This window comes from Manis pentadactyla, chromosome 5, assembly GCF_030020395.1.
Source record: "Manis pentadactyla isolate mManPen7 chromosome 5, mManPen7.hap1, whole genome shotgun sequence".
In the NCBI taxonomy this organism is placed as follows: Eukaryota; Metazoa; Chordata; class Mammalia; order Pholidota; family Manidae; genus Manis; species Manis pentadactyla.
In genome coordinates this window covers 86,865,812-86,878,653 of record NC_080023.1, presented here as the reverse complement: position 1 = coordinate 86,878,653, position 12,842 = coordinate 86,865,812, and the positions used below count along the sequence as shown (strand labels likewise).

Sequence of the window (12,842 nt, the reverse complement as noted above, 5' to 3'; positions counted from 1 at the left end):
TCCTCCACAAATCCTGGCAGTCCTATAGCCAGAGCTTATTCATGAGATCCGTGAAACATATGGAATTCAAATTATTTTCACCTTAAAGCCAAACACTAAATATGCTTGAGAAGTAAATCTTGAGGCATCATGCACCCTTACTTGTTACCCAGTCAAGCTGGGCAGGAGAGGATGTTGAAGGTGCATCTTAGGTGTTCAGTGGGAAACCTGGATGATTGGTGATATAATTAACTAAAAAGAGAATAATAGAGAAAGGTAGGTTTTGGGGAATGGATCTACGTACATTTTAAACCTATTGAATTTGAAGTAATTGCAGGACATCATGAGGCATATCCCACAGGAAGTCAGAAACGAAAAAGAGTTCTGGTATTATTTTCTCAAGTTCTGAGAGGAGTAAGTTGGTGGAAGAGAGGTTCTTTTCCTCTTCCCCACTTATCAGAGGATATAGATAAAGATAAGCCAGAGATGCCATCCCACCTCTCAGTCTCAGGAATTTAAAACTTCATTTAAATGTGGTAAAACTTTCATTTTTCAATTTGTTTAATGTTTTTCCACAAGTATGTGTTAAACCATGTTACAAAGATAAAGGAAGAACAACATGGATCCATCAATAAATTTGAAATGGTTTTTGTTGACGAAGTGGAAAAGCAAAATGAACTGCTAATAAAAATACAACACCTTCAACAAGATTGTGATGTACCATCCAGCGAATTAAGGGACCTCAAACTAAGCCAACGTATGGATCTACATATTGCGGTATAATTTGTTTTAAATTATTTTAACTAGATTTTAAGCCTTACCTTTTCATATGCTTAGAGCAATTTTCATTTACCAAAAATTCAGAATTGGTTGCAGAATAACAGCTGGCCTGATATAAGGAGTGTCAAGTAATGGACTAACCCCTGCTCAGAACCCTACAGCTACAGAAAATAGATTTAGTATCAGCAAGTGGGAATTTATGGGACCCTGGAATAAGTTTCCTAATGCCTTCTAAAACTTCATAGAACTTCATAGATCTGCAACTGGAAGTCAGAGACATTTTTATTGCAACAACTCCACCTGGATGGAGTGTCCGGCTCTCCTCCAGCAGTGTGAGGCTGGCATCCATTCCCAACACAAGTGTAACGCCTGCTGCATGCACAGAAAAGCTACATTCAGAAGCACTTTACATATTGTGATTATTTCTCACAGATTTATAGTATTCACAGGTTTTAATTCTAACAGGCAGACATTGTAGACACGCCTCTGTCACACAGCCTGTACCCAAAATGTTACTATTCAAATAAATAAATAAATATTTAGGATATTTATTTAGAATAAAGTGTTACATTAGAATTATATTTCCAATATAATTAGAATAAATTAGAATTATACTTACTTCTAAACATTAAGAATGAGAGTTCAGTAAGGTATTTTCCCACTTTTATGACATTTGTATGGTAGGTAAAAACTTTATCCCAATGTTCACCTGACTCGATGCTTATTTTTTACAGGAAATTCTCAAAGATTTTTCAGAAAGTGACTTCCGCAGCATAAAGAATGAATTTCAAGAAGTACTGAGTAATAGGAAAGAAATGACCCAGTTTTTGGAAGAGTGGTTAAATACTCACTTTGATACAGAAAAGCTTAAAAATGGCGTCCAGAAAGAAAACGATAGGATTTGTCAAGTGAATAACTTCTATAACAACAAAATAATCGTAAGTAGTAATTTTTTGTGCTACCTCATTCTTTTTTTGTTTAGTTTTTCTACCTCATTCTCAAAAGGACTTAGAGAAAATTAATTTTAAGTGTTTTTTAAAGATTTTATTTGTATATGTGTTGTGAAAAAAATTGACTATAAAAAAATTCTTCCTCTAACATCAAGCTTCCTTAGGATAATTAAATATATCAGTTTATACTTGTAAAGAAGATAACAGTCTTGGTGTATAATAATCAGCTTCCACTGTGTAATCTTAAATTCTCTTGCCAATCTCCTGTTTTCTCACTTTTTACTCCTTCTGTATGAATTGAGCCTTTTCCCCAAAGAGCCTCACACAAGGTGTGAAATGGACCTGGTTTCAAGGGCTGCAGGTAATAGCTACTTTAGTGAGGCCTCTTGTGTTTTTCATTTCAGTGGTATTATATGTGCTGATCTTTCAACTTTGAGATTCAAAAATCTGGTTTGTATCATTGTTCTCAAGGTGATCAGCCCTAGTGGACAGATTCATAAGAACCAGCATTGTTTAAGATCAGTTTATTAATTTGTTTTACTTTCCACTGCTCAAAATATTCATTCAGCTTTCCAAAGTAACCCTGACCCCAAATACCTGGTAGAATATGCAGTAATCAGAGAATTTCTTGTTAGAGATGCAATTGGAGCAAATACTATAGCTTCTAAGATTGGTTTTATATTTCATATGTTTGGGTAGTTCTTTCCTGACATTTTAATTTCTTCCAGAAACTATACTTAAATCATACTGAAATATAGATAATGTTTTTCAAAAATATTTTCCTGTAGATAGTTTAATGCCATTTGTTGAATACCCAGAGCTAGGAAAGTAGTAAACAAGTGGTTTAAAAAAGAAAAAAGGCCACAGTCAATAGAGGAAAACATAAAGCCAATGTTTGGCTAAGATAATCTCCATATAATTAGTATTTTTCTTGTAATATTGGGAGCCCAGTTGTGATTAGAAATCAGGGGTTTCTACTGTGGGGACCAGCATGAATATGTGGTTTCTCCCAACCAGCTGAGAGTAGGACCTGATAACTTTGTATGGTGTGAGGTCAGTAGTCCAGAGCCAAGGAGAGTCCAGTGTGCCAGCAAGAGCACAGCTAACTTAGATATGAGTCTGATAGAAGGGACATAAAGCCGTGAAGAAAGTTAGAGATAAGACCAATAAGGCATTCATGATGAGAGCAAAAGGTACACCTCATAGGAATTAGGAGGTAAAAAGATGTGAGTGATTTCAGAGTTAGTTAGCCTTTGATGTTAAAAGAGGGTGTTGAGACTGGTATTCCCTGCAAGAAATACACAATTTTCAGATTAATTACCAAAAGTCAGTGAATTCTTTTCCATATAAACTGAGGTTTGGAATGAAACAGGAAAATAGATTGTCATTAAGTTTACTGGACATACAAGATATGGAAGCAATCTGTAGATGAATGGATAAAGAAGATGTGGTATATATACACAATGGAATATTATTCAGCCATAAGAAGAAAATAAATCTTACCATTTGCAACAACATGGATGGAGCTAGACGGTATTATGCTCAGTGAAATAAGCCAGTCAGAGAAGGACAAGTACCAAATAATTTCACTCATTTGTGGAATATAACAACTAAGCAAAACTGAAGGAACAAAACAGCAGCAGACTCACAGACTCCAAGAAAGAACTAGGGGTTACCAAAGGGGAAGGGTGGGGAAGGGTGGGAGGGGAGGAAAGGAGAAGGGGATTGAGGGGCATTATGATTGGCACACATGGTGTGGGTGGGGTCACGGGGAAGGCAGAGTAGCACAGCGAAGGCAAGTAGTGAGACTGTAGCATCTTATTACACTGACGGGCATTGACTGCAATGGGATGGGGGGAGCTTGATAATATGGGTGAATGTAGTAACCACAGTGTTGCTCATGTGAAACCTTCATGAGAGTGTATATCAATGATACCTTAAAAAAATACAATTATACTCTTAAAAAAAAGTTTACTGGGCATACTCTGCAATTAAATGTCAGTTAACGTTTATGTATGACATTATATATGTTGTACCATATATAATGACTTTAACCTGCACAATTCTTCAGATTCCTCTAATGTGAGTGCTGATCTAATAATCTGAGAATATCATCTTGCAAATCAATATGAATCCTTTACAATACTTACTCTTTTTGTACCATCAACATGCAACATCTGAAATGTCAGAACTGATACAAACCACAAAGAATATTAAGGTTCTTTTAAAGTGCTGTTTTAGAAAATATTGAATAATGAATTTCAGCATATGTCTTGTCCTGGAATTGTAGTATTTTTCATAGTTTTTTAAAAGTATGTTGTTCATCTTAAAGCTATAATGGTGTTTTTACTATTCTATAGGCTATAATGAATGAATCGACAGAGTTTGAGGAAAGAAATGCTACCACAGCCAAAGAATGGGAACATGACCTAAAATCAGTAAAAGAGAAAAATGAAAACCTATTTAAAAACTACCAAATGTTGAAGATCCCCCCAACATCTGATGTCCTTGTGAATCCTACTACACCAGATAATAAGAATCTTCATGTTACATCAAGAGCTACACAATTGACCACAGAGGTATGTAGTTTCTTATATGATGTTTTTCAATTTGTAGTCTCATGCACAGAGTTAGAGGTGCATTTTACATAATATTTCAGAGCAAAATTACAGTATTGAATGTGTTAAGGTACATGGACCATTTCTGTCTGATGGGATGGTTTTTTAAATATAGTTCTATTGTGGCTATCACTCAACTAATTATAAAGCTATACATTATATAAGATCTTCCTTTTGGATTATAAAACAGAAATATTCATGATTAGCAGATATATACATCAGTTAAGATTACCATACATTATAAGTTTCCTAAATCATGTAACTATTGAACTATAATCTGTCTATATGGAGAAGTAGAGTGAAAGAGCAATACAGCCTTTCTGTAATTATCATCAGTGTCTTTAATACTGATTAAAGTTACAATCAAAACAAAAATGGAAGAGGCTGAAAATATAACACATTTCTTATGCAGTTAACCTGTATCCAAGAATCAGTATGTTATTTGAATAATCCAGTTGATTTATTAACTATGCTTACTTGAGGATTTATAAAGCAAACATGTTATTTTATTTTATTATGTTATGTTATTTTATTTTGTTAGCATACAAAATGACTTAGTGGAGAACCTAAGAGTAAATTATAATTTGTCATTTTTACCAAAATAAATACTTAAAACATCAATCACTATTTTAATAATAACTACCAGTGGAAACTAGAAGATCACTAGGGTACAGTTTATTTGTTTGCTGATCACCACATACCTCAGTCAGCTGCTGGAGATAAAATAGCAGAAATATGAACCCCATCTACCAAAGCAATAAGATAAAGAATTAGAACGAAATTCCATATTCAAAAAACCCCAGGAAATGCCCAAGCAGAAAATAAATAATAATGCTGTTAGTTTGATAATTATGTCAAATTAGATTAGCATAGAGTAGTTTGGTAAATGATATAGGAGTAGGCAGATACAACAGTGAAACTGAATAGAGTTGAACAGTATACCCAAATAAGTATGAGAATTTAGTTATATGAAAATGCTAGCAGTTGACTGAGTGGAGAAGAGATGATTTATTTAATGTTTGATTCAGAATAATCAGCTAGCTATCTGGAAAAAATAAGTCTAGATTTCTACCTCACTCATTAAACAAAAATAAATTCTGGTTGGGCCAAGAAGAAACACATTTTCCAGGAAAACCTATATGTGTGTGTATGTGAATAATCTTATAAATATGAATTAATTCATATATTTAAATTCAGGTATTTTAGTACTTGCAAAAAACTGGAAACAACTGAAATGCTTATTAGGTGATGGGTTAAACCAATTTATAGTACCTACCTATGAAAAAAAAGGTGAGTGACCTACAGGTGTTGATAATGGAAAGATCTGGAAAACATTTTGTCAAGTTTAAAAAAACTATAGTATGTTCCTATTGTATGTATGACTGACTGTTTTATAAATTGTATTCACATATGCTTTAATACACATAGGAAATTTCTGGAAGGATATCCAAAGAGTTTAGTGCTCATTGCTTCAGCAACAGCTGGGGTTTTGAGGTGGGGAACGTACTCTTCACTATATGCCTTTGAATTTTTCCACATACTTGTACTTTTAAATTTCAAAACTATGTAATAAAAATAAAGGTAAAGCTATGTTACATGTGTTACTTTAAGTAGTCAATTAACAAATATTCTTTCTTTAAGTAGTATCAAATGTGAGTGCCTATTTAATATGCTTAGTACTGTGCTAGGCAGTAAGTAAAATGAACACTAAGCCTTATAATATAAAATTTGGGCATTTTTTAATCCAAAAAATCATCAACTTCTAAACAAAAAAAACAATACATGTGCAAATGGAGTGACTTTGGCTTCTTTTTTATCCTTTATTAATACAATCTAAAAAGTTAATACCTTATAGGATCAATTTGTCTTAAACTTACATGCTTTGATTCTTTGGGTGGCAGATCTTATATATACATACTTTTTCTAATAGAGAATTCAAGAGCTTGAAACTTTACTACAGGAAGCTAAAGAAAGTGCTGTGCATAAGGAAGGCAAGATTAAAAAGATGCACAAAGAACTTGAGATGACTAATGATATAATAGCAAAACTTCAAGCACAAGTCAATGAATCAAATAAATGCCTTGAGGAAACAAAAGAAACCATCCAAATACTTCAGGTAACTTAAACTCACTTTATAAATAAGAGGGTGTTTTTTATCTGTTAAATATGGTAGATAATTTGGGACTCTAATCTTTATATCAACTTCCTATTACCTATGTCTGTCTGAAGTTTAATTCTCAAGCTTTAAAAAAGCAAGTGACAACTCAGAAATGAAATGCAGGAGTATATTTTTATCCAAAGTAGTTTATTTTAATCTTTGTCAAAAAAAAAAGATTTTTAAAAGATATACATTTTGTATATTCCTTACATTAAAAAAAATTACTTAATATTTAACACTATTCCTCTAGGATTCCCTATTTGGATGGGTTTATTTTTGTATTGAGTATCTAATAATATACTATTTTATAGTCATGGTACGGAGATAAAAGAGAAATGAATAATTTATTCAGTGATAATAAAAAATGAGCTATCAAGCCACAAAAAGACATAGAGGAACCTTAAATGAATATTGCTAATTAAAAGAAGCTGATCTGAAAAGTCTACATACTATATGATTCCAACTATGTGACATTCTGGAAGGGCAAAACTAGAGACAGTATTAAGATCAGTGATTGCCAATGTTTCAGGGGGCGGGAGGGCTGAGTAGGTGGAGCACAGGGGATTTTTTTAGGGCAGGCAAACTATTCTGTATGATACAGTAATGATGGGCACATTTCATTATACGTTTGTCAAAACCCACAGAATGTATAATACAAATAATAAACCCTAATGTAAACTATGAGCTTTGCTTAATAATGTATCAATGTTGGTTCATCATTTGTAAGAAATATACCACACTAATGTGGGATTTTAAAGATAGGGGAAACTGGGAGAGGGAGGGGAGAGACAAGGGTATGTAGGGAGTCTGTGTACAGTCTACTCAATTATTCTATAACTAAAACTACTCTAAAAAAATCTGTTCATTGACAAAGATTTATATGTAAGTATATATATATTTATATATAAATTCTTTTCTCTGAGTGGAAAGTAGATATATTTATATCACTGGATTGCACCATCTTCGACAAAATAATACTGTATGATTCTTTGTGCCTTGAATTCTATTGTAGTTTGGTATGTATATTGCTGTTTTGACATGTTTTTGTTTCATTTTCCTGATTTACCTTTGTCTACCCATTTCATTATTGTCAGCCTTTATTTTTTGTTTGGTTTAGGTATTTCATTTTTAATAGGGAAAACAATTTGTTTTAATAAACAAAAATCATGTGTTCTCTACATATTAGCTTCCAATTGCTTTAGTATACTTCACATCAAATACCTATTTGCTACTGGTTTTTAAGGTTAAAATAAGTGTCCTTCCTGCTTTTCATATATTTGGGTTTTGCTGTTTTAGAATATTCTTAACCAGTCAAGGTGGTTAACAACTCTAGAAATGCTCTAAAATTATTTTGTTTTTCTATTCTCTTAAAAATTTAGAACAAAGCTGCTTTAGGAGCTAAGCCTTATAAAGAAGAAATTGAAGATCTCAAAATGAAGCTGGTGAAAGTAGACCTAGAGAAGATTAAAAATGCCAAGGAGTTTGAGAAGGAGTGAGTTATGTCTTTACCTTAACTGAACATGACTTGAATAGCTTACATTTCCTTCCTGAATTATATAAACTTCTTTGCATTAGTTAACTTTTTAAATATATGAAAATTTTATTACTGCTTTTCTAAAAAGTACAAATATCCACAGATTTTAAATTTATTAAATTCTCATTACGTATACAAAGATTTTAAAAATAAGCACAATTCTGATCAATTACCAACACACTATGTCTTTGGATGCTTCTTGCTCAGTCACATGTGAACAGCTTAAAAATGGCCTTTTTGCGCTTGAAAATGAATGTTAAGAACCTGTGTGGGTGTATGTATTTAGCAGTTTGACTAAGGTTTCTATTGGTTCTCTTTATTTCGTTTGTTCTTCCTGTTGTGTTTTTGTGTAAAGGTTGTATTTCCTTTTAAATTATAGTACCTAGTACCTAAGAGCATATCCTCTTTTTATTGATTTATTTATATATAATACTACACATAATAGCATACCTAAAGTTCCTGTGGCATAGCATAATGAGAAGAACATTAAACAGGAAGTCAGGGAAACTGAATTAAAAATATAGTGTTACCCATGAACCCATGGTTTATTAATATATCACTTGGGCAAGCTATTTAGTCTCTCTGAGCCTTGTATTCATAATCACCAAAAGGATCAGGGTGTATTAGAGGATTTCTTAACATCTCTTCTGGCTCTTACCACTTATTATTCTTCCTATAAGTCTTTAACAAGTATTTAATATCTAATTTCATCCAAAAAGTAGCACTCTGAATCTTCATGCATTCTAACCAGGCTTCCATTAATAAGGCTACTGGTTTTAGTGAAATTTAAACCTGTTAAGTTCTTCACTATAAAAAGAAATTTTAGTTACAGAATAGAATCAGCAAATACTTCAGTCTCTAAGAAAGGCAGAAAATCTCATAATTTATCATTGTTTACTAATGCTTAAAAAAACAATTCATAGAATGTCTCATTCGATTGGGGAACAGTGAGCAGAACCTGACCTTTGATTGTATCACCTTAGCCCAGAAGTGCAGATGGGGCTTGCTATCCTGACAAAGTAGAAAAAGAAGCTGCTTTTCACTTTTATTTTATGCTCTGGTAATTTTCTTTTCTAGGTCCTCATGTAACAGCTCAATTATTTGTTTTATGGCATCCCTGACTATAATTTTGTTCAATATTCAGTTAATAGGTATTGGGCTTCCAGAAATTTAAAAAGAACTGGTTTCTCAATGTTAAAAAATTGCCCCTGCAACAAACAGAATACTTCCTATGTCATGGTTTTATAGCTATAAAGTGCATGATATGCAGCAGGGTGGACATAGTACCACTAGGGTTTATCTATTGTTATTATTTATCAGTGTTATGTTAATGTGACATCTATTAGAAAAATTTTGACAGCAATTATATTTCATATTCTATTAAAAATTAGTTACTGGGCTTTTACATATTTCTGTTGTTGTTCTTATAGAATTACTTCTACAAAAGCCACTGTAGAAAATCAAAAAGAAGTTATAAGGTTATTGAGAGAAAATCTTAGGAGAAGTCAGCAGGCCCAAGATACCTCAAGTAAGTAGAAAATGCTGATTTCTTCAGATCTTTTCCATTTTACTTCCCAATGTCATTACACATTTTAAAGACTGCTATGATATATGTGACAGTCAAGAATAAACCTATGTTAATCACTAATTTAGAAAACTATTTTTAAAATGAATTCATTGGGATCATATTTATCATGTGACATCTCCTTTATTTACTATTATTTCAACTGTTTATCCATTAAAGGTTCTTGAAAAATAGGAATTTCACCTTTGTATTATATTATCATATCTTAGCATATTAATGAAGATAACTTCAGTACTATAAAAGAATGATATAACTATCAAGGAAGAAGTACCCTTCCCAATAAAAATACAAACACAAGTCTGAATAGATTTTAACTATATGCACAGTAAAAATATAATCAGTGCACAGTAAAAATAAGTATTATCTTAGTTGTTCTTAATACTGAAAATACAGACTTGATGCTTACTTGCAGATTCTGAAATTTCTCTTAAGTACATATTTTAAATCTAATGATCAAATTTCTGTATATACATTCCTCAAACTACCCTTTTTTCATATGTCTATATCTCTTATGTTTCACTGGAAAAGAGAAAGTGCTGAGCAGTACTTGGGACAACTTTGGCAGTAGAACAAGCATTGAAGTAAAAGTCAGGGAGAGGTCTCTAAACTGACTGCCCTCACTTAATGGCCATGTGAAATCATGGGGGCACCTGACCTTCTTAAAAGAATTAAACTAAAAGTTGTGGGTGAAAGCACATTGAAAATTCTAAATGTCAGGCAGATGTAAGATGATATTTGTATGCATTATTGTCCACTCATTGAAAAAAAGTTAGAAACACCGTTACTGATGTTGTTTAGTACATGTTTAACTTGAATGTCCCTAGCATCTATACAGAATAATCGCAGCTCCTACCTCTCTACCCAAAGCCCTCCCCATGGTAACCACCAGTCACTTCTCAGTGTCCATGAATCTACTGCTGTTTTGTTCATTCTGTTTTGCTTTGTTTTTAGATTCCACAAATAAGTGAAATCATATGGTATTTGTCTTTCTGCACCAGGCTTATTTCAGTTAGCATAAAATTCTCTAGGTGCATCCATTGTTGCAAATGGCAGGATTTCTTTGTGGCTTTTTTGGCTGAATAATATTCCATTACATATATGTACCACATTTTTATTCATTCATCTGCTGATGGGCACTTAGGTTGCTTCCATATCTTGGCTATTGTAAATGTAGTTAATATACATAGGGGTGCATATATCTTTTCAGAACAGGAATTTTGCTTTCTTCAGGTAAATTCCTAGAAATGGAATTCCTGGGTTGAATAGTATTTCTATTTTAAGTTTTTTTTGAGGAACCTCCATTCTGTTTTCCACAGTGACTGCACCAATTTATATTCCCACCAACAGTGTAGGAGGGTTCCTTATCCTTACCAGCACTTGTTATTTCTTGTCTTTTGGATAGTGGCCATTCTAACTGGTATGAGGTAATACCTCATTGTGGTTTTGATTTGCATTTCCCTGATGATTAACGTGTCCACTGGCCATCTGTATTTCTTTGGAAAAATGTCTGTTCCAGTCCTCCACCTATTTTTAAGTCAGTTTGGATTTTTTTTTTTTGGTGTTGAGGCATACGAGTTCTTTATGTATTTTGGATGTTAATAACCTCTTATCAGATAAATTATTTATGAATATATTCTTCCATACTGTAGATGGCCTTTTTGTTCTGCTGATAGTGTCCTTTGCTTTTTAGTTTGATGTAATCCCACTTGTTCATTTCTCATTTTGTTTCTTTGTCTGAGGAGATGTGACTAGAAAAAATTACTCATGCTAATGTTCAAGAGATTTTTGCCTGTTTTGTTCTATGAGTTTTATGGTTTCATATATTACATTTAGGTCTTTAATCCATTTTGAGTTTGCTTTTGTGTATGGAGTTACATAGTAATTCAGTTTCATTCTCTTGCATGTAGCTGTCCAGTTTTCCCAACACCACTTATTGAAGAGACTGTCTTTTTCCCATTGTATATTCATGGCTCCATTATTTTATATTAATTGACCATATATGCATGGGTTTATTCTGAGCTCTCTATTCTGTTCCATTGATCTATGAGTTTGTTTTTGTGCCAATACCATACTATTTTGATTACTGTAACTTTGCTAGTATAACTCCCAGCTTTTTTCTTCTTTCTCAGGATTGCTTTGGTTATTCATGGTCTTGTGGGATCCCATATGAATTTTAGAATGATTTGCTCTAGCTCATTGAAACATGCTGTTTGTATTTTGATAGGAGTTCATTGAATTTGTAAATTTCTTTGGTCAGTATGGCCATTTTGTCCTAATTCTTCCTATCCATGAGCACAGGATAGATTTCCATTTATTTGTAACTTCTTTAATTTCTCTCATGAGTGTCTTACAATTTTCAGAGTACAGGTCTTTCCCCTCCTTGGTTAGGTGTATTCCTAGGTATTTTATTCTTTTTGATTCAATTTTAAATGGAATTGTTTTCCTGATTTCTCCTTCTGCTAGTTCATTGTTAGTGTATAGGAATGCAACAGATTTCTGTGTATTAATTTTGTATTCTACAACTTTGCTGAATCCAATTATTAGTTCTAATAGTTTTTTGGTAGAGTCTTTGGAGTTTTCCGTATATAGTACCATATCATCTACAAATAGTGACAGTTTAACATTTTCCTTACCAGTTTGGATACCTTTTATCTCTTTACTTTGTCTGATTTCTGTGGCTAGGACTTCTAGTACTGCGTTCAATAAAAGTGGTGAGAGTGGACATCCTTGTCTTATTTCTCATCTTAGAGAAAAAACTTCCAGCTTTTTGCTATTGAGTGTAATATTAGCTGTATTTTGTCATATATGGCCTTTATTATATTGAGTTACATTCCCTCTATACCCATTTTGTTGAGAGTTTTTATCATGAATGGATGTTGAATTTTGTCAAATGCTCTTTCAGCATCTATTGAGGTAATCTTATGATTTTTATACTTGTTGTTAATGTTGTGCTATCACATTGATTTAGGAATATCATACCATCCTTGCATCCCTGGTATAAATCCCACTTGGTCATGATGAATGATCCTTTTAATGTATTTTTTAGTTTGGTTTCCTAATATTTTGTTGAGGATTTTTACATCTCTTCATCAGGGATATTGTTCTATAATATTCTTTTCTTGTAGTGTCTTTGTTTTGATTTCTGGTTTTTTGTAGTTTCTCTCTCTTCATTTCTCCCTCTCTTATACTCTTGTTATTTGGTGGTTTTCTTCAGTGTTTTGATTGGATATCTTTTTTA

At 32.7% G+C, this 12,842-nt stretch overlaps 1 protein-coding gene across 6 annotated transcripts in view; it reads left to right on the top strand.

Moving 5' to 3' along the window:
- The window catches only part of CENPE (centromere protein E), an 80,204-nt gene that overhangs the window by 54,502 nt on the left and 12,860 nt on the right, over positions 1-12,842 (top strand). For all 6 annotated transcript variants that reach the window (XM_057502496.1, XM_036879215.2, XM_036879216.2 and 3 more), the window contains 6 exons: positions 559-756; positions 1,494-1,697; positions 4,070-4,288; positions 6,258-6,443; positions 7,865-7,977; positions 9,450-9,547. In XM_057502496.1, coding sequence (XP_057358479.1) covers positions 559-756; positions 1,494-1,697; positions 4,070-4,288; positions 6,258-6,443; positions 7,865-7,977; positions 9,450-9,547 — 1,018 coding nt within the window. The remainder of the gene's footprint in view (positions 1-558; positions 757-1,493; positions 1,698-4,069; positions 4,289-6,257; positions 6,444-7,864; positions 7,978-9,449; positions 9,548-12,842) is intronic.